General features: G+C 41.0%; 2 protein-coding genes across 3 annotated transcripts in view; one reads left to right on the top strand and one right to left on the bottom strand.

The window, feature by feature from the left end:
* The window catches only part of LOC127639015 (prickle-like protein 1), a 28,814-nt gene extending 26,310 nt beyond the window's left edge, over window positions 1-2,504 (top strand). For both annotated transcript variants that reach the window (XM_052120823.1, XM_052120824.1), the window contains exons 7-8: window positions 58-903; window positions 1,001-2,504. In XM_052120823.1, coding sequence (XP_051976783.1) covers window positions 58-903; window positions 1,001-1,914 — 1,760 coding nt within the window. In that variant the 3' untranslated portion in view covers window positions 1,915-2,504. The remainder of the gene's footprint in view (window positions 1-57; window positions 904-1,000) is intronic.
* Window positions 2,505-2,638: 134 nt separating this feature from the next.
* Window positions 2,639-22,584, bottom strand: part of LOC127639016 (periphilin-1-like) — a 31,786-nt gene continuing 11,840 nt past the window's right edge. Inside the window, exons 8-10 of the mRNA XM_052120825.1 lie at window positions 19,897-19,973; window positions 15,317-15,448; window positions 2,639-3,574 (exon numbers count right to left, since the gene is read on the bottom strand). Of these exons, the coding sequence (XP_051976785.1) occupies window positions 3,380-3,574; window positions 15,317-15,448; window positions 19,897-19,973 (404 nt within the window). The 3' untranslated portion in view covers window positions 2,639-3,379. The remainder of the gene's footprint in view (window positions 3,575-15,316; window positions 15,449-19,896; window positions 19,974-22,584) is intronic.

Below are 22,584 nucleotides of genomic sequence, written 5' to 3'. Positions count from 1 at the left end.
ATAAGTTTATGGCAAAAGTAAGTTGTTTCTAACTTGATTAATATTGTTTTTATTCAGGAGTGGACCATGCTCAAATGACGTATGAGGGTGTACACTGGCATGCCACTGACAAATGTTTCTGTTGTGCCCAATGCAAAACCTCTCTTCTGGGCTGCCCCTTTCTTCCAAAAGAGGGTCGGATCTACTGCTCTAAAGCCTGTAGCCTAGGTGAGGATGTCCATGCCTCTGACTCTTCGGACTCAGCCTTTCAGTCTGCCAGATCACGGGAATCTCGGCGTAGCATACGAATGGGCAAGAGTAGTCACCCAACAGAGCAGTGTAAGCAGACACAACTCTATTCAGCAACAGACTACAGGAACTCCAGCCTCTGCAGTGACAACACTGAGACCATGTGCCATCAGTTGGAGAGACAAAACTTTGCAGAGGAAAACTATTGGAGAGACAGGGATGAGCAGGAAGCCCCTGAGGACTGTGTAGATGATTGGGCTGAACATGAGGACTACATGACCCAGCTGCTCATGAAATTTGGAGACCATGGAGTCATCCCGACAGAGGACACCTGGCAGGCTGAGCCATGGATTATAAAAGACTCTGAGTACAATAGGACCAAACCAGAGATGAAGATGAGTGGCCAAAATTTGGGTAGTAAAAAACATCACACCGATATGTATTGGGCCCAATCTCAGGATGGACTCGGAGACTCTGCCTACGGAAGCCACCCTGGCCCAGCTAGTGCTAGAAAGATTCAAGAGCTGGAGATGGATCAGGGAGCAGGGCCTGGGTTCTGGTCTGAGCCTAGACAATGGTATGAAGACTCGTTGGAGTGCATTGCAAGTGAACTCCGAAAGGCTGAGCACACCATTGGAGACTCTATGGACTCTCTAGCACTCTCAAACATTACAGGTAGGAATATAATCTCCATCCTGCAATCTATATATCATTCATATCTAGCTTTTTATTTAAATCTCTGTTTACTCATAACATCTCTTTTATCTCACAGGAGCTTCAGTTGATGGAGATGGCAAAAACAGACAGATCATCTACTCATTCCAAAACCTGAAAGAGCAGGAAAGAGAGGAGGAAGACTGTGACAACATAAGTAACATGGGCACACTAAACTCCTCAATGCTCCACAGGAGTGCTAATTCCCTGAAGAGTCTAAACTCAGAGCTGGACCATGAAGGGGCACTGGAGGTGGAGGGAGAAGATGAGAAGGAAGAGGACAGAATTCCAACTTATTTTGGAGAGGAACTACCCTCTCTGCTCCATCTTCCTCTGCTGAGAAGGACCAAGTCTCAATCGCAGCCCCAATCTAGACCTCAACAAGTGAAGTTCTCTGATGATGTTGTGGATAAGGGATACTATGGTGAAATGGGATTGAGGCAACCACCAATGAGTGAGAGAACTCGCAGACGGACCCATTACAGAGAGGAGCCACCAAGATGTCCTACCACCAGACATCATCACAAAGGCAGACAAAGTCGGAAAACACGTTCAGAAAATGCATTGCATCTTCCTTCTAAGGAGAGGGCAAAGTTGAATGTTGGAATGCCAAAAGAAATTGGTTTGAGCACACCTGAACACAGGAACGGTATTCTTTTGAATCCTTCTGCTCACAGCTATCACCAAACTTATTCAGACTATGCTCAGCAGGGTATGGTCCGAGTGGACCACGTCCAAGTCTTTTGTGGCGATGATGAAGATGACTGGTGTTCAACATGCTCCTCTTCATCTTCAGAGTCTGAGGAAGAGGGGTTCTTCCTTGGCCAGCCAATCCCCAAGCCCCGATCCCAAAGCTTACATTATTGCACAGAGGACTATCCGACCCGGGTCACAGCTTTAACGCCCCCTTACGGCTCACGGACCAAACCTAAAAGGAAAGGCCACAAGGGCAAGAACTGCATAATTTCTTAGATGTTAGACTAAAGATATCCAGCCTGCCTCTGTTGCAGTTGGAACATAAACATGCCCGACTGTAAAGAAGCTGGAAAACTCTTTTTTTTTTTTTTTTATATTGAGATTTAATTTTGTGTCTTTACAAGAATGATGTGCCAGTTGTGTTGGTGTTGAACAAATGAAAGTAACTTGCAATATTTTCTTGAACATAGTATAGCAAAAGTAATATTCTCAAAAGCAAAATTACTGAGTAGCATGTGGACTAACTAAATAATTATTTAATAGTGCAAGCATTGTATATTTGTTAAATTAAGATTGGAATACTGATATTTTTTTATATTCAAATGTTTTCAATGATTAATTACCACAATTTCTTGCCTCAAAAGGAATTATGATTACTAATGATCAAAATTGACCAGGGTTTTGCAAATGCAACATATATATGCACTATCCATATGTTTAATGGTCTTGCTGTATAAACATGTGGGTGTCCATGATATGCTTATTCGCTTAAACAGTGTTGGGGGAGATCTGACCTCTATCATGTACATTTCCTACAGGTAAACATACTATCCCTTTTTAACATTAAGATGTCAATAAAACAATTTAAGAGATTTAATACATTGTCTTGCAACTTGATTTTTCTTGTTTGTTAATTGGCTAAGTCTGGCTGAGACAACAGAAAAATATATTTGAATGCTAATTATAGCAACTTTTATTTAATTTCAAATGTGAAATCACAAAAACGGTTTATTTATTCAAAAAGAAAATACATGCATTTATACGGAAGGCTCAAGACTCTTTATAATACTAAACAAAGGAAAAGCTACACAAATACTTGTTTATTTTTATATCAAGACTGGAAAAATGTATTTGAAAAAAAAAAGAAAGACAAAAATGTATCATTGTTAGATGCACAGCTTTGTAGTTTTATAGATAGCAGCAATTAGCTGAACCCATAAACATTACTCACCATAATTCGTGAAACATTTGTCATTGGTCTGAAAGAATGTATGCAAATATATGTGATTTCATTGGCAACAACACAAAACCCTTTAGAGTTATACAGACTTGATCAGAACAACCAACATCTAGTACATAAACTAGACTCAGGGTTAATAAATCTCTTAAGTCTTTGAAATAAGGAAACGAGCAAGCCCTCTATTCTGGCATTGCTTTCCTTGTATCTTCGTTGTTTAATTTCTTTATTACTCGTTATGTTGAAAGGTTACAAAGGGATTCTAAAGTAAATCCACCTTCAACTATTAACAAAGGATAAATGGGACTGCATAATCGAAAAAAAATACAGACATTTCCATGTCCCACATCCTTTCAGACCAGGAGGATTTATTTTAGGTAGAGTCAGAGTTCTCAACGTACAAAGTCCAGGGTCTTAAATGTATTAAATCAAAAATAATGAGGGGCTTGTGTGGGTTCAGAGTTTACAAAATCAAAACTGCAGGTCGAGTGAAATGGTATCACCTCAGACAGCAGGTTCAGGCTGACGTATGACCTCATCGAGTTCAGCAATGAAGTGTTGAAGGTCCTCGAGGCATCGCTCACGGATCTCAGTCAGATTCTCTTTTAGAGGGTTCTGCAGGTGTTTCTCCAAGCTGGGATCCTTGGCCATCAGCATCTTCACCACCATGCCGAACGTCTCGCAGTCCTGACGGTACACCTGCACAACACACATCCATTGTTTAGAATTAGAATGTGGTCAAATTGTCCAACAGGGTTAAGTAACTCAAGCATGCAAGTTTCATTGACGGGGCTGCATAGAAATGAAGACACATAGAAAGTTTACCAGGGACACATTAAAGCGTAATATGTCAATTTATATTTTTATAAAATACAACTCACAACTCATAAAATGAAAAGGAACTGATCAGAAAATGCTTCAAACATATTTAGTGGTCAGGTAAGAAAATCTAAAAAGCTAAAAAAATAAATGTCTATTTGATTCTCCTTTTGCCTTTCTATCATCATTCAAACACCCACATGCATAGATAAGCACAAATAATTATGTTCAACGTTTCCATTCATGACAAGTATTTAAAATCAATACTGAATCTCCTACTCTGCTGACTAGGAAACACACATTACACCAAATGGTCTCATTGAACATATCCAAGCCATCTTTAATCTATTGAGGTAAAAGTTTATTTTTTCACTCGAGGTCACAGAAGACGAAGGATGGACAGCGATTTTGTTGTATGTTTGGAAGAACACCGTGTCTTCAGATCTACCATCCAGATGATGAAACACAGCCCCAAAGCAAAACTCTAAGAGCTCAGTTATGTTTGTTGAGGTAGGATAATCAAACACTTCTGGCCATCAAAGCAATGCTTCAGACCCTGGGGAGTATGCAACTTAAAGCTGCAAATCATATACAGTGTTTCTCATTAATTACCTAGACTGTGGCGGCCCGTCTAATTTGTCCCGACAGTTTCACAAAACAAAAATATTTGTACACTTCTCATAATAACTTTGTGTTTGGTGCCGTTGCTCTCCCAGTCCTAGTCAGTCAGTCACCCCCTACCCCCCTGTTGTGGTTTTCAAAACTGGTAAAGCTGGTATTGAGAATCATCATATTTCACTACCGACTACTGAAATTTTGGTATTGTAATCATGTATAGCCGTTATTTTAAATAGTATATCTTGCTGTAATAACATTAAAAAAGTAGATCTCATTCCATAGAACTATGTGCATCCCTGCTGTAAATGATGGCGATGGAGTCTTTTCTTTATTTGATTACCATATGTAACATAAACCTCTCCGGGAACCAGCACCTTATCGTGGTGGAGAGGTTTGTGTGCCCTTATGATCCTGAGGATTGTGTTGTCTGGAGCCATGTGCTCCTGGTAGGGTCTCCCAAGGCAAAGTGGCCTCAGGTGAGGGGCCAGACTAAGAATGGTTCACAAATGACTCATGGATAAAACGGCAAGAGGAGGAGTTACCCTGCCCGGAGGAAGCCCGGGGCCCCGTCTGGAGCCAGGCCCAGGTGGAGGGCTCGTCGGCGAGCGCCTGGTGGCCGGGCTTGTCACGGAGCCCGGCCGGGCACAGCCCGAAGAAGTGACGTGGAACCCCCCTCTACATCCCTTGGGCCCACCACCCATTGGAGGAACCGCAGGAGTCGGGTGCGCTGTCATATGGGCGGCAGTGAAGGCCGTGGGCCACGACGGACCAGACCCGGGCAGCAAAGGCTTGCTCTGGGGATGTGGAATGTCACCTCACTGGGGGGGAAGGAGCCGGAACTAGTGAGGGAGGTGGAGCGTTACCAGTTGGATCTGGTGGGGCTTACATCGACGCACAGTTTTGGCTCTGGATCCGTACTCCTGGATAGGGATGGACTCTATTCTTCTCTGGAGTTTCCCAGGGTGTGAGGCGACGGGCGGGTGTGGGGATACTCACGAGTCCCCGGCTGAGCGCCACTACGTTGGAGTTTACCCCGGTGGACGAGAGGGTCGCCTCCCTACGCCTACGGGTTGTGGGGGGGAAAACTCTGACCGTTGTCTGTGCATATGCACCGAACAGCAGTTCAGAGTATTCGGCCTTCTTGGAGACCCTGAATGGAGTCCTGAATAGGGCCCCAGTAGGGGACTCCATAGTGATGCTGGGTGACTTCAACGCACACGTGGGAAATGACAGGGACACCTGGAAAGGCGTGATTGGGAGGAACGGCCTCCCTGATCTGAACTCAAGTGGATGTTTGTTATTAGACTTCTGTGCTAGTCATGGATTATCTATAACAAACACCATGTTCGAACATAAGTGTACGTGGTACCAGAGCACCCTAGCCGAAGGTCGATGATCGAGTTTGTAATCGTGTCGTCGGATCTGAGGCCATATGTTTTGGACACTCGGGTAAAGAGAGGGGCAGAGCTGTCAACCGATCACCATCTGGTGGTGAGTTGGGTCAGGGGGTGGGGAAAGACTCTGGACAGACCTGGGAAGCCCAAGCGAGTAGTGCGGGTGAACTGGGAACGTTTGGAGGAGGTCCCTGTCCGCGAGATCTTCAACTCACACCTCCGGCGGAGCTTTTCAGGCATCCCTGCGGAGGTTGGGGACATTGAACCGGAGTGGGCAATGTTCAAAGCTTCCATTGCCGAAGCCGCGGTGGAAAGCTGCGGCCTCGAGGTTTTAGGTGCCGCAAGGGGTGGTAACCCTCGAACACCGTGGTGGACACTGGTGGTCAGGGAAGCCGTCCGACTGAAGAAAGAGGCCTTCCGGGATTTGTTGTCCCAGAGGTCTCCGGAGGCAGTTGCAAGGTACCGACAGGCCCGAAGGGCTGCGGCCTCGGCCGTGAGGGAGGCAAAGCAGTGGGTGTGGGAAAAGTTCGGAGAAGCCATGGAGAAGGACTTTCGGTCCGCACCAAAGTGCTTCTGGAAAACCGTCCGCCACCTTAGGAGGGGGAAACGGGGAACCATTCAAGCTGTATACAGCAAAGATGGGACGCTGTTGACCTCAACTGAGGAGGTTATTGGGCGGTGGAAGGAACACTTTGAAGAACTCCTAAATCCCAACACGCCCTCTATGGTAGAGGCAGAGCCGGAGGATGATGGGGGATCAGATTCTATTTCCCTGGGGGAGGTCATTGAGGTAGTCAAACAACTCCGCAGTGGCAAAGCCCCGGGGATTGATGAGATCCGACCAGAAATGCTGAAAGCTTTGGATGTGGAGGGGGTGTCATGGATGACACGCCTCTTCAACATTGCGTGGAAATCTGGGACAGTGCCTAAGGAGTGGCAGAACAGGGTGGTGGTTCCCCTCTTCAAAAAGGGGGATCAGAGAGTGTGTGCCAACTACAGGGGTATCACACTTCTCAGCCTCCCTGGTAAAGTTTACTCCAAGGTGCTGGAGAGGAGGGTTCGGCCGATTGTCGAACCTCGGATTGAAGAGGAACAATGCGGTTTTCGTCCTGGCCGTGGAACGACCGACCAGATCTTTACTCTCGCAAGGATCCTGGAGGGGGCCTGGGAGTAAGCCCATCCGGTCTACATGTGTTTTGTGGATCTGGAGAAGGCGTATGACCGGGTCCCCCGGGAGATACTGTGGGAGGTGCTGCGGGAGTACGGGGTGGGGGGATCCCTTCTTAGGGCGATCCAATCCCTGTACGTCCAAAGCGAGAGCTGTGTCCGGGTCCTCGGCACGAAGTCGAGTTCATTCCATGTGGGGGTTGGTCTCCGCCAAGGCTGCGCTTTGTCACAAATCCTGTTTGTGATATTCATGGACAGGATATCGAGGCGTAGTCGGGGTGGGGAAGGTGTGCGGTTCGGTGGGCTGGGGATCTCATCGCTGCTTTTTGCAGATGATGTTGTCTTCATGTCATCATCGGTCCGTGACCTTCAGCTCTCACTGGATCGCTTGGCAGTCGAGTGTGAAGCAGCTGGGATGAGGATTAGCACCTCTAAATCTGAGGCCATGGTTCTCAGCAGGAAACCGATGGAGTGCGTACTCCAGGTAGGGAATGAGGTTTTGCCCCAAGTGAAGGAGTTCAAGTACCTCGGGGTCTTGTTCACGAGTGAGGGGACAATGGAGCAGGAGGTTGGCCGGAGAATCGGGGCAGCGGGGGCGGTATTGCACTCGCTCTATCGCACCGTTGTCACGAAAAGAGAGCTGAGCTCTCGATCTACTGGTCAATTTTTGTTCCTACCCTCACCTATGGTCATGAAGGTTGGGTCATGACCGAAAGAACTAGGTCGCGAGTACAAGCGGCCGAAATGGGCTTCCTCAAAAGGGTGGCGGGCTTCTCCCTTAGAGATAGGGTGAGGAGCTCAGTCATCCGTGAGGAGCTCGGAGTAGAGCCGCTGCTCCTTTGCGTTGAAAGGAGTCAGTTGAGGTGGTTTGGGCATCTGGTAAGGATGCCCCCTGGCCGCCTCCCTAGGGAGGTGTTTCAGGCACGTCCAGCTGGGAGGAGGCCTCGGGGAAGACCCAGGACTAGGTGGAGAGATTACATCTCCACACTGGCCTGGGAACGCCTCGGGGTCCCCCAGTCAGAGTTGGTTAATGTGGCTCGGGATAGGGACGTTTGGGGCCCCCTGCTGGAGCAGCTGCCCCCGCGACCCGACTTCGGATAAGCGGTTGAAGATGGATGGATGGATGGATGGATGTAACATAAAATAATTATCATGTGGAAATAGTCTCCTCCCCTACTCTGTGCAGTTTACATTTCTGTCACAGAGAATTTAGTTGATTGCATAGGTACACTATTAGGTTTGGCATCGGTCATATTTTAGAAAAATATACAACACTTGAGCATGTACTGTACGTTAAATGTCCTTTTTTCCCTCCAGACAAGTAACTTTCTACTCTGACAGGTGAATTACCAATGTATTTTTACGGAGGACAAGCATATGACAGTGCTTAATGTCGAGAGCTGGCTCAAATGTATGCCCTAGTCAATTGTGTGTTTTGACCATTTGCAAACTGCATTAAACTGCGTCTTGTTTATGCTTTGTGGGTGTGACTTTTTTGTGTCATCACCATTCATATCTATACAAACAATGGGTTTATGATTAAATTACAACAAGAGCACACATTTGTTTACAAGAGCACAAAGTTCTTTATAGATATAGCCTCATAATTTTGCTCTAAATGTGCACCAGATTGATGTATTTAACTTTAAAATGTAATTTTTTTTATTCCGGTGGGGGGTCCATGGTCTACCCACAACAGTCTCACAAAATCCTGTGGGAAACACTGATATCTGAATTTTACTCTACAATTTACACGAGTCGACAGTAATAAAATCAGACTGCTGTGCTATCACATCTTTGTGATGGTGCGGACAAATGCAACATGCCTGAAAGATTTGAAAATGGATACAAACAGGGTTACAACAAAGTCTCCAACATGGCTATAACATTACATAACCCATCCATCAATAACATCTGGAAGTACTTAAAATATATCAGAAACATTAGTTAGGGCATTATCAAAAAGGGCCATTCACATCCACAGTGGTTATACTACCTGTCCCTACAAGCTCTGGAAAGGGTCTGTAAAGAAATGTGCACTCCCAACTAATTGTGCTGACTAATAATTCTGCAGTGAGCTCCTCATTAGCCATTCTCCAGAGGGCTCTTTCCCATGGCTGAATCAGGTTCTAGTAAAATGAGATCACCTGGTTCCAGGAATCACCAGGGCCCACACACAAAGACCCTAAAGTCTTGTGTGAGAACTACCTCTAATAGTCATTAAGTCAAAGTAAGAGCTTCCATGAGAACATTCTAATGGGGAGTCAATTACATCATTCAAGATTAGAATGGATAAATGATTTAGATGGAGAGAGAGGAAGTCCTTTGAAGCCTGAGGCTGGGAGTTAAAACAGATTGGAGTTAGTGAGTCAATCTGTGTGACTTTAATTTCATTAACGCTCCACCAATAAACATGGTTGCTCATGCCTTATGCTTATGTGCCATTTTTAAAACTAGATATCAGTTGACCTAACATGTTACATGAAGGCACCTTATCACTACATTTTTGCATTGTGTTAATACTACATACCTACAATGCAAGAGTGAGATTAAATTCTATTTTTACATACTATATTAGTAATTTGCTTGGCTAAGCAAAACTTGCCACCATGGTGCTTTGAGTGTTTCTTAATCAAAAGAGCCCACCCATAGTCTCTATGATATTCTGGTCCCTAGATATAGCTCAGGGCCGTCCTGCAATGCATGTATTTGAAAAAATTTTGTATTTTTTTCACCTATTTTATCATCTGCCAGGTGAAAGTCTGATTTCCTCTTGTCTAAAAGCCACACGAATTGAGGTATCAATCATGTCAAGCTATATGGGACGTTTTAACCTCTAACCCTAAGAATTAGCAATATGAATAGTTATCAGACCAAGCACCACACAAATATCTTAGACACGACTGAAAGTCCACACAGGGTTAACTGTATGTTCAGCCATGTATTCTATGACAATGAGAAGAGGGGGGTAATTTACTGTTACATGATTCACAATGTCTTCTGTGTGTAGAAGAAAACATTTCTGGGCCAAACATAAACCACCATTTAACAAATCTAAATAAGCAGAGATGATTTGTAAGGTAGTTAACAGGAAATTCCAACAGACCACTATTTTTATAAATGTTTTATTAAAATGCATTTATAAAAATGCATTTGGCAGCTTTATTATGATCATTTATAACATTTTAATTGTATCAGTCGTGATTGATGAATTTATTTCTGCAGAAAAATGTCCAAGCAGCCATTAATGTTTTATAACATTTTATTGTACATAAACTGTGAACTCCATCTCTGTTATCCAATCAAACAGGAAGGTCGCACTAGACCTTCAAGTGTGTGTGTGTTCATGCTTTCATGTGTCATTTTTTGTACTGTGGGAGGCTGATTCTTGATTCCCAGTAAAGATAAAAAGGAATTATTTATTATATCAATAAAAGTATGGAAAGGGGGAAAGTATCTCAACACTAATAACTTTAAGATATGTTCACTGAAAGTTCAGTTTTATTTTAGTCTCCAACAACAAACCAAAACGTATTGTGTTTCGGTGCATAAAACTTCTATATGTTCAGCTGTTCCCAATAAAATGCATTCATAATAACATGATGAACTGGGTGTTTCAGAGGGTTAAATGCAATGAATGTGTTGTTTTAGTTCCAAATAATATGTGTCATCAATTTCTCATTCAATACAACAATACAAAGTCAAAAGAATGCCTGTGATCTGAGAGAGGTTAGGAGAAAGGTCTGAGAAACAATCGTTTGATGACCTTAAAGGGCCAAAAATGAAAATTCTCTCATCATTTCCACAGCCTCATGCCATCCCAAATGTGTATGACTTTATTTCTTCTGCAGAACACAAATTAAGGTTTTTAGAAGAACATCTCAGCTCTGTAAGGACATACAATGCAAGTCAATGGTGGCTAGGAGTATGAAGCTCTGAAAAGCAGATCATGTCAGCATAAACAATCCATCAAACTCCAGTGGTTAAATCAATGTCTTCTGGTGTGATCCAGTTGGTTTTGGTGAGAACAGACCAAAACATAACTCCTGTTTCTCTGGACATCTTGACAGCAGTATCCTTGGTGATCATGACTGAATTACACTTCCTAGAGCGCCATGTAGCGCTCTGCACATGCATCACGTTTCATGATTATACCTAGAGACTGCAATGGAAAGATGCACAGTGAAAAAGGAGTTATATTTGGGTGACGACTGTTGTCATCATGTTGTCTATGAGTCATTTAGCACCTGCTTCTCCACAAATGTGCGGTGCGTAATGGGAAAGGGGCAGCACTCATCCAGCCGTACCCCGGTCCCATCTCAAACTGCTCTCCTTGCCGGGCCCTCGCTGGCCAGTTGTCGGAATCCCACGGTGCTGCTGTATCGCTACATTTGGGGGGAATTCTCCCTTAGAGGCGAGTCACAATCCCACAGATGGTAGCTTTGCACCAGTGGCTCCTCAGTCAAGCACATGCACCAATTGTCTGAACATGTGGTTCCTCTCATACTGAGCAGGATTACTACTGCAACAATACATCATCAGCAGAGTAAAACTAACCTGTCTCACGATGGTCTAAACCAGCCAAGGCTTGGTGAATTCTGCTTCACAGTAGCCTAGTTTCCATCCACTTTTCGCACTAATTTGATATTGACAAAGTGAAAATGCGTAAAACAAATTTTGCTAAATTTGCCGCCTTCTGCCTGTTTCCATTCAAATGGCCTTTTATCGATAAAAATGGTGTGCGTGATGACGCCATGCCTAAAAAACACAAAAAAATCTGCCCTTAAGCCATTTCCATACAGAAATGGGTGTTTATCGCTAATTTGCCTCCCAGATGTCCCTAATTTTTATATTTTTGGTAAAATGGGGAGAGTATTGAGACAATTCTTTGAAATTAGCCAGCTTTTGATTTTGCGCCTAACGTAGGTTCCGACCCGAAAGTCAATCGCCATGGCCCTTTTCAAGTAGGCAACCTGCACCAAGTAGTGAGGGAACATTACAGTCTTAGTATAAGGACCATCCATCGATGTGTACATGCTGTGTGCACAGCTATTATAGAAAAATTTATGCGGTGTAATATTAGGGTTTTGCGTATGTGATACGTTCCTGATATTCAATAGGCTAATTTGAACAATCACCTAAAGCACCGCCATCACAACTGCATTATATATCCTGCATATTTGTCCAGCAACTTTTAATGACCAACTGAACATGATGTCATCTCAAATTAATTTTAGTGCCATAATGCAATTTACATTTTCTGAAGAAGCTCAGCAAATGTGATCTGAGGTAAAGAGGATTAGATTTAAAATATTTAAACATTTTAAAATGATCAAAAGCTTGTTTTCTGAAAGATAACTCGGCATTGGACAAATAGTTCTGACAGTTTATCATCTTGAAAAAAGTGTAGATCATTCTGAGAATGTCATTCAGCTGACTTTTTGTCAGTAATGTTTGTAATGCTTTTTGCATTTGGTATTTTATTTAAATTTCATAAAGGGAATTTTGCCGATATTTAAAAAAAAGTTAAACAAAACAATAATTTAATAGAATTGGGTTATATGTTCTCCTAGTATTGTGTATTTATTTTTCATTTAAAATATCTTTTTGCACAGAAATATGTTTTTTGTATTGTGGGCTAATTCTATGACTGCTGTCAATTATTTTGAATGGTGTGTAAAAGCAACTTTAATAAATAAACGGATGGCTACCGATTAAATTAATCGCAAAGAGTGGTCATTAATTTGTTCTTTGTGCAATTGTCGATGTGCATGATATGAGATATATGTGTTGGCACTCCTGGGAGTGTCATGATTGCAGCATCGGATCTATATGCCGTTAAGATCAATCCATAATAACGTACAATAAATTAGCTTTCAAGGATGAATACTGTCATCATGATTAACACAGGCAAACGATTGGAGTAAACTTAAAATTTAAACTAAATTTTTTCGTTAATGGCAGTTTTCTCAACAGTGTTTCCAAATCAGTTTTTTGCAACATTTGAAGTATCGACATAGAGATTATGCAGAAGAGTTAAACGGAAAAATATTATGTCGACACTTGTGAAATTTTAGCGATAATTTGCATCTCTATCAGCTTTATTTTGATGCGCTAAAACTTTTTTTGCAAAAAATCCTTGGATGGAAACGTAGTTAATGATATGAAGAGCCGACGTCAAAGGATCACAAAGCAATGTCGCTATGAACACTTGGCCACCACAAGCCAGTTATCATGGTGACAATTTTTCTTACACCTGCTTAAAACCCAAAAAGCAAGAAGGATCGTGAGGCCCCGCTTTCATGGTCTGTATTCAAAATGAAAATCAAGATCAAGCTAGCTTTTGCCCTTCTGCTCCACGGGAGGTTTCTGTCCTCCCTGAGCTTACCTTAGGACACCTGCATTACCGTTTGACAGGTGTACCGCTCCAGTCAAACTCCCCACCTGCCACTGTCCCCGGGTGAGGAAATGATAAGAGTCAATGATGCCATCTATTTTTTTTACACCAGTCCCTCCTGCAGCAAAGCATCCCCACAACATGATACTGCCACCCCCCCATGCTTCACGTTGGGATGGTGTTCTTCGGCTTGCAAGCCTCACCTTTTTTCCTCCAATCATAATGATGGTCATTATGGCCAAACAGTTTTTGTTTCATCAGACCAGAAGACATTTCTCCAAAATGTAGTCTGGCTTTTTATGGCACTTTTGGAGCAGTGGCTTCTTACTTGTTGAGCAGCCTTTCAGGTTATGTCGACATAGGACTTGTTTTTATGTAGATATAGACTCTTCTGTACCTGTTTCTTCCAGCATCTTCACAAGGTCCTTTACTGTTGTTCTGTGATTGCACTTTTCACACCAAACTACGATAATCTCTAGGAGACAGAATGCATCTCCTTCCTGACCGGTACAATGGCTGTGTGGTCCCATGGTGTTTATACTTGCATACTTGCATACTTTTGTTGGTACAGATGACATTAATCTGTCAAGCATTTGGACATTGCTCCCAAGTATGAACCAGACGTGTGGAGGTCAACGATTTTTTTTATGAGGTCTTGGCTGATTTCTTTTCATTTTCCAATGATGTCAAGCAAAAAGGCACAGAGTTTGAAGGTAGGCCTTAAAATGAACGCACTGGTACACCTCCAGTTGACTGCAATTAGCGAAAAAGCCTATCAAAAGGTAATTGTCTAATTGCATAAAAGCTTTACATAATTTTCTGGAATTTTCCAAGCTGCTTAAAGGCACTTGGTGTATGTAAACTTCTGACCCACTGGAATTGTGATATAGACAATTAAGAGTGATAACCCATTAAATCGGCCGATAGTTTTTAAAATTGATTTATATAATGTAAAAAACATTTCTTATACTTTCCTTACTGTGATGGGCACAGACAGAGTCCTAAATGAATAAAATCCCAGATGGAGTTGATCGTTCAAACAAAATCCCAGAAATAACCAGAAAAAAAAAAATACAGATGTGGTGAATAGCACAGGACTTTTAAGTAAACAAGCCCGAGAACACCTGGGTCTCTTATTTTGAAATTACGTAATGATGAAAAACTATCATCATCTGCAACTATCACCATACATTTTTGCTGATAACGATAGATCCAAAAAGCAACTATCGCCATTGATTAATCGGTAGTACCAATATATCAGTCTACATCTAGCTCAAGCATTTAAAAAAAAACACTGCTGCTCTCAACTAAATGTTTGTCGAAATAAGGTAAAATGAAGAGTGTGGAGTGTTAATATGAAATATTAACAAATTAAAGCGAAGATCTTGTAGCAGAGAATGATTGTGCGAGAGAACAGAGCTATTCAAATACTAAAACTGACTGATTCAAAAGGACTTCCTGTGGATTAAGGGATAAAACCATTTTTGCTTTCAATATGCAAATAAAACGATAATGCCCAGGGTTGGGTCAAGAGCCAACAGTTACAATCCAGCAGTGTCAGCAAAAATTGAGCTGGGCTGAAGGCTGTTGCTCAGTAAGAGAAAAGGAGAGGGCAGACACTTTATAACGAGCGTTCTGAACTTCTACAGAGAGCTGAAACAGTGGGTGTTTCACTCTTGTCTTTCGTCCCTATCTTTTAATTTCTGTCAAAGTGGATGTGAATTTGTCAGCCAAATCAGCTGGCACAAACTTTAGAGCATAATATTGATTTAATTATTAGCTGATGAGACTGCCTTTCTCCATTATTTACAGATGGACAAGTGAACCGTAAATGCATGGACTTTGTTAAATATAATGTCTTTACTCATATTTAATAGACTCTTAAGATAATGCATAAACTTTAGCATCCCTTTAAATTATAGAGCATCCTGAATAGGGGGCACAAAAATGAGTGTGTGGACATTTAAAATGACAAACCACTCTTCTCACTTACTTTACATGCACTCCAATCTACTGAAATAAAATGTACCAGGATATGTTTCGAACCTTCTCAATTTCTTGAGCCTTTGCAGCAACAGCTTGAGCTCGTCGCTCCTGAAAGTCATCCATGACGGAGGCGGTTTCATCTATAGCGGGCCGAGCTTCCTCTGAGGGCCCTTCCACCAATGGCATGTCCTCCTGCAGCACAAATAAACTAGGAGTCATTTAAGGATAAATAAACTGGATTCATTTTCAAGAACAAAAACATGTTTAGGGCCAACACCTCCACAAACACAGGAGGTCAACTGAGAGGGGAGAGCAACATAATTCAGGAATGTAGGCAAAAAAAAAAAAGATGTTCTGTTTCCCAAGCTGAAAGGAGGGAAAACAGCCCCCAGTTACATTGTGGCAAAATGAAAACAAGACAGAAAAAAAGAGCCAGATAGTGGGCACTGTCTATTTAGATTTGTGACTCTGACTTGAAGACACGGTTGTCTCAGAAAATGAGGGCCAGATTAAACCATGTCAGGTTTGCTTTGCTTATGGTCCTGAAAATGAAAATGACTAATAGGCCTGGAGTGACTCAAAATAAACCCAGAAAATAACTATTTTTTTGCCCCATTAACCCTCAAGACATATTAGTGTTGCATCCAGTGGGCAGTCAACCCATGACATATACCATAATCAAGTCTATGAAATGCTCATCCATACCAAGAAAACAGTTAAGTCCAACATAGAAGGGGGAGGTTGACTTGTTTAAGTCAATCATACCCCTTCCTTATTGTAAAACAAATATGGAAATAAAGATTGGTCGGCTAAACAAATAGTTCATGCAAAAATTAAGATTCTTCCAATCCAAAATGGCTCTCTCTTCTGTGGAACACAATTGGGGAAGTTCCGCAGAATGCTCATGCTTTTCTTTTCAAAACAATGAAAATTAATTCGATACCGTAACAAAAAAGTACCATAGAATTTGCCCAGATGACTTGTATATCAAGCAATTTGATGGCTTTGTGTGAGGAATAGACCAAAAAGAATAAAAGAATAAAAGAAATGTCCTTGAAAATCTTCACTTCCATTGCACCTCTCATTCATATTTCAAACAAGAAGTGTTGCAATAGGTCATGAAACACAAGAGCCAATGGCATTTAAAATCACTGATGCATCTTGACGCCCATATCTGAATTTATGCAAACACAAATGAGGCTTGGAAGCTGAGGTGAAAGTGATGATTTTCAGTGAATGATGTTCCAAAACTCATATAGCATCAAAAGAATGGGAATATTTTGCATTAATCAACAAATTCCGATTTTTGGGAGGTGAGCTATACCTTTAACACTGCAATTAGACAAGCGTGGCCATGAGTAGAGCGCAAATTAAATACAATATTTAAGCAAAATAACACTAATGACACTGATTTGCTCAGCATAAAACTCCAATCCAGGTGGATTATTTACAGTATTTAAGATGGGATCTTAAAGGAATTACAGACAAATATGAGCCCACCATGGTGAAATACATGCCCTTTATCTATTAACAATGAATTTGACAAGCAAGAGTCCCCCCCCCCAACTTGAGACCGCCTATTAGGCCCAATTTACACAGGCAAAGTCTTTTCATCTATGTCATAAGGTTACGGCTTATGTCACACGAAAAGAGTCATGGAGGGAGATCAAACACTCAGACTGAGATGTCTAATGATCAAAAACAACTTTCAACTGAACGAGGTTTTAAAGGTGAATCTACATGATGCACAAAAGAAGCAATGTGTATTTTAATAAGGAATTACTTGTTTCTTTGCCTTGAAAATGATCTAATCCAACAGCTTATTCAGATTATAAACTTTATTATTTACTCATTTTATAAACTGTTATACAGGTGAAACTCGAAAAATTAGAATATCGTGCAAAAGTTCATTAATTTCAGTAATTCAACTTAAAAGGTGAAACTAATATATTATATAGACTCATTACAAGCAAAGTAAGATATTTCAAGCCTTTATTTGATATAATTTTGATGATTATGGCTTACAGCTTATGAAAACCCCAAATTCAGAATCTCAGAAAATTAGAATATTGTGAAAAGGTTCAGTATTGTAGGCTCAAAGTGTCACACTCTAATCAGCTAAACACCTGCAAAGGGTTCCTGAGCCTTTAAATGGTCTCTCAGTCTGGTTCAGTTGAATTCACAATCATGGGGAAGATTGCTGACCTGACAGTTGTGCAGAAAACCATCATTGACACCCTCCACAAGGAGGGAAAGCCTCAAAAGGTAATTGCAAAAGAAGTTGGATGTTCTCAAAGTTCTGTATCAAAACACATTAATAGAAAGTTAAGTGGAAGGGAAAAGTGTGGAAGAAAAAGGTGCACAAGCAGCAGGGATGACCGTAGCCTGGAGAGGATTGTCAGGAAAAGGCCATTCAAATGTGTGGGGAGCTTCACAAGGAGTGGACTGAGGCTGGAGTTACTGCATCAAGAGCCACCACACACAGACGGGTCCTGGACATGGGCTTCAAATGTCAAACGTCTTACCTGGGCTAAAGAAAAAAAGAACTGGTCTGTTGCTCAGTGGTCCAAAGTCCTCTTTTCTGATGAGAGCAAATTTTGCATCTCATTTGGAAACCAAGGTCCCAGAGTCTGAAGGAAGAATGGAGAGGCACACAATCCAAGATGCTTGAAGTCCAGTGTGAAGTTTCCACAGTCTGTGTTGGTTTGGGGAGCCATGTCATCGGCTGGTGTTGGTCCACTGTGCTTTATTAAGACCAGAGTCAACGCAGCCGTCTACCGGGACATTTTAGAGCACTTCATGCTTCCTCCAGCAGACAAGCTTTATGGAGATGCTGAATTCATTTTCCAGCAGGACTTGGCACCTGCCCACACTGCCAAAAGTACCAAAACCTGGTTCAATGACCATGGTATTACTGTGCTTGATTGGCCAGCAAACTCGCCTGACCTGAACCCCATAGAGAATCTATGGGGCATTGCTAAGAGAAAGATGAGAGACATGAGACCAAACAATGCAGAAGAGCTGAAGGCCGCTATTGAAGCATCTTGGTCTTCCATAACACCTCAGCAGTGCCACAGGCTGATAGCACCAATGCCACGCCGCATTGAGGCAGTAATTAATGCAAAAGGGGCCCAAACCAAGTACTGAGTACATATGCATGATTATACTTTCCAGAGGGCCGACATTTCTGTATTTAAAATCCTTTTTTTTTATTGATTTCATGTAATATTCTAATTTTCTGAGATTCTGAATTTGGGGTTTTCATAAGCTGTAAGCCATAATCATCAAAATTATATCAAATAAAGGCTTGAAATATCTTACTTTGCTTGTAATGAGTCTATATAATATATTAGTTTCACCTTTTAAGTTGAATTACTGAAATTAATGAACTTTTGCACGATATTCTAATTTTTCGAGTTTCACCTGTATTATATAAACATACTCAGTAAAAGGCTCAGTAATCTTTAATCAAAATCACTATTTTAATCACTAATTATAATCACTTTGCCTTTGCTTTTGGCTGACATCACCAATCATCATTCATCAAAAAACAAAAACAAAACAGTATTTTTGAACCCATCGGCATGTGGTTCCATTCTGATTTGTAACGCCCACTTTTCCCGATCAAATAAAATCCTTTAAAATGATTCATTCATACCCTACAACTTTTGTACAACCTGATTCACTCTACTATTACATCAGACTACATAAATAAAATGGGCTGTAAATCATTTTAATTCAGCCTTATAAAGTCTATTAAAGCAAACATTACCTACAGCTAAAGGTTTAGACAGATACTGTTCATGACTGCTGAGAGATTATGCTAAGAAGCAAAAGAGGAGAATGGAAAAGGGAAAAAGGGAAAAATGTAGTTTAGGCTCAGAGTGCTTTGGGCCTTTGATACTATCTCGTGATAAAGCCGAGAGTTGAGTTAATGGATTTCACTGTGATTTTTCAGCCTTTCCTGGGTGGCCAACGTTCCAAGATATACTAAAACTATATTTCTGCGTTTACTGCATTGTGTGTCAGAATCGTTCTTTTTAGAATAAACATGCACTAAAAAGGACCTTTTATGACTCACTCAGTCCCATAATTTGATAGAGAATAAAGCATAAGCTAGAGGTTTTCAACATTTTCAAACATTTCAGGTTATGGACCCTTGGTGGATACAGAGAGATTGAGCAGGCAGAAATTAAGAGTCACATCTTAAGCCTGTTACATAATAACAAGCGCATATTACCATAGTAATGCATTTACATACTTTATGATGCAACCATTAAAAAAATCATTATTGATAGACAGTGTCTTATCTTTGTGCATTATTTTCAAATTTTACATAAAAAAGGTGAGATGAAACTCTTATGTGACTATGAAACATAAATCTTAACTTAAGCATTGGTATAAGTTAACTTAATTTTGTTTTATTTTTTCACAAACATTTGTTTGAGATCAAACAAACTAATGTAAAAGGTCAAACTAAAAACCTATATAAGATGTTTAAGGCCGCTGGTGTAAGGAAACAGCTTTTGAAAATTGGAGAATGCTGTCACACTTATTATTATTTTAGTTGATGAAAGAGGGTATTCTGGTAAGCACATCTGTTTAAGAGCACTGTGTGTGTTGTGCTACATGCAACTCACCTTAGAGGCTGATACGGAACTATGAGGCGATCCGTCCTGTGATGCACTTACGGAGGGGCCGGGGGGCCTTTCCTTGTCTGTGAGAAGATGAAAGACAAGCATAAAAGGCATCTGTTACAGGACATAAGCCAACAATGCAGCTATAGTTGGATGCGGATCAACATCCCCCAAAAATCCACGGAATATGGCGTTGTTCGAGTCATTTGGTGGCATAAGTGTTTTCACATGCTTGAACGGATCCTGCTAGCTTTCTGAATATCCAGCTGGTGTTCAGAACCAGGTGGTTACTTTACTGAAGATCAGGGCGCTTCCCTGCAGGCAAACCACAGCCAGGTGCCTACAGCAGCACCTACGGATCTGTTCAGCTAGAAATGAAAGAGTGCTTGCTGAATTGATTTACAGCTGAGACAATTCCACAACCAGAAGTTAAAGGGTAGTTCACCCAAAACTGAAAATTCTCTCATCATTTACTCACCCTCATGCCATCTCAGATGTGTGAGACTTACTTTCTTCAGCAGAACAAAAACAAAGATTTTTAGAAGAATATCTCAGCTCTGATGATCCGTCCATACAATGCAAGTGAATGGTGATCAGACCTTTGCAGCTCCAAAAATCACATAAAATCACAGAAGTAATCAATCCATAAAACTTGTTTTCAGAAGCAATATAATAGATGTGGATAAGAAACAGATAAAAATGTAAGTCCTTTTTAAAATCTAAATCTCCACAATCACTTTTACATCTGAAAGTCACATGTAGTGCATGTTTAGTTTTACCTTCACATCTAAAAGTGAAAGTTAAAGTGGAGATTTAGAGTAAAAAAAGGACTTCGATGTTATTCACTTGTATTGTATGGACTTACAATCTTTGTTTGAAAGAAAGTCATACACATCCGGGATGGCATGAGGGTAATATAAATAATAAGAACATTTTTAAAACTATCCCTTTAAGGTTAGATTTGATCTACTTTTGAATGAAATTTCAACTAAAAAAAACAACCTGTAGTGTTTCCACACCTTTTGATCAATGAGTAACAAAGACTTTGCCAGTCGTTTCTGTTTACTGGATAAGATTTCTTTCTTTCTCTCTCTCTTTTTTATAATAAAGTCATAGAATTTGCACTCACAAAGATCAACTGCAAGACAATGAAATATTCAGGGCAGCGCAAAACTAAAACACACAGTATATATTCACCATAGAAATTTCCATGACTTTTTAAGGCCTGGCAATCGTCATATTAAAACTACCTGGTGATTCAAGTTTTTCCATGACCATGGGAACCCTGATCATGGTTTAACCAATAACCTATTAAGAAAAGCTGAATGTCTAAAAAGAACTCTATAAACTTTATATGCTCTACAAAATAAAGCATGTGGCAAAGTAAAAGGGGCAAAGGATAAATGCTAGAAGAGAGTAAGCACTCCAACAAATGTCTTTGGCCTTTTTACGATCCCTGGCCAAAGGAAGTGAGAGGAGAGCAGACAAACAAAACGAGGCTCTACGATGGCCCGATTAGCAATGCTTTCTCTCAAGTTACTGTGACTGCAGGCTGAACTTTCACATATATACCAAAGAGAAAACATTTCCTTGTGTGTGGGCCATAAATTCCCTTTATCAGGATTCCAGAAGAGCACTATTTTTCAGTCATTTACAACAACAAATTTTTGTTTCTAACATATTCGCATTAAAAGAAACGTGAGGGGGCTGTAAAAGTAATCTCCTCGATTTACCTCGGCAAGATGTGCAAATGCTCTTTGCTGAAGTGAGCCATTGCAGTAGTGTATCTTCATGCAGTTTGTTAACATGTTTGTAGTGTTACTTGTTCTCAGCCTCGAACAGAATTAAGTGTAAGCTAAGCGTACTGCACTGTTTTGGTAAACTTTGTGAATGCTTAGACATTTGCGAAGACCATCTGAATTCTGCATTGAACCGTGTGGCCCTGTTCACGTTAATAATGTCTAGATCATCTAGATTCCCTCAAAAGACAATGTTTCACACACCCTAAACAAACTAGCATACGAATTGTACTTCTTTGGTTGTCACAAGCAAATAACTGAAGCGTGTTTTAATCTTTTCTTTTATCAATATTAGAGGTTAGAGTATATGACCTCAAATAAGACTACTTCCGTTGTTTTAAAGCAGTATATTCTAAAAAGGCTCACTTGGGTATGTTATCCCAAACATATGAATCCAATATTGGCTGTTCTATGCATCACTCTGGAGCTTATTTCTGAGGATCTCATTATGGTAACAGAGAACAAGGAAACACAGATGGGAGTCTTTTAGGTCAGGCTTTGAGTGACATCATCCGTAATCTTGAATCAAATGGCAGAGAAGAACGGAGTTGGGCATTTGAGTATAGTCATTTTGATCAAGACTGTCTAAATCCAAACATGATTACTCAGATTAAACATGGGAAGCATGTAGAATGTTTATTGAGTTCATGAAGAATGAACCAACTGAGGAAAGCTTTGAAGTTTTTCCACTCTGCAGCTGAGCGCAATAAAATGTGATCTCATGCAAATTAGTCAAGAAAGCCTTTCAATAAATTCCAGTAAGTCAATCAATTAACAGGTTTTCAAACATTTCAAATAGTCCATTTCAGGTCAGAGTTTACACTGCATGCTGCACAGTGCACTGACCCCTTGTACTGTCTGTGGCCTGTGTGTGGGGAAGTCCCCACCAATG

Source organism: Xyrauchen texanus, chromosome 47 (genome assembly GCF_025860055.1).
Source record: "Xyrauchen texanus isolate HMW12.3.18 chromosome 47, RBS_HiC_50CHRs, whole genome shotgun sequence".
In the NCBI taxonomy this organism is placed as follows: domain Eukaryota; kingdom Metazoa; phylum Chordata; class Actinopteri; order Cypriniformes; family Catostomidae; genus Xyrauchen; species Xyrauchen texanus.
The sequence above is the reverse complement of the archived record's forward strand: the minus strand, read 5'-3'. Positions and strand labels throughout refer to the sequence as shown.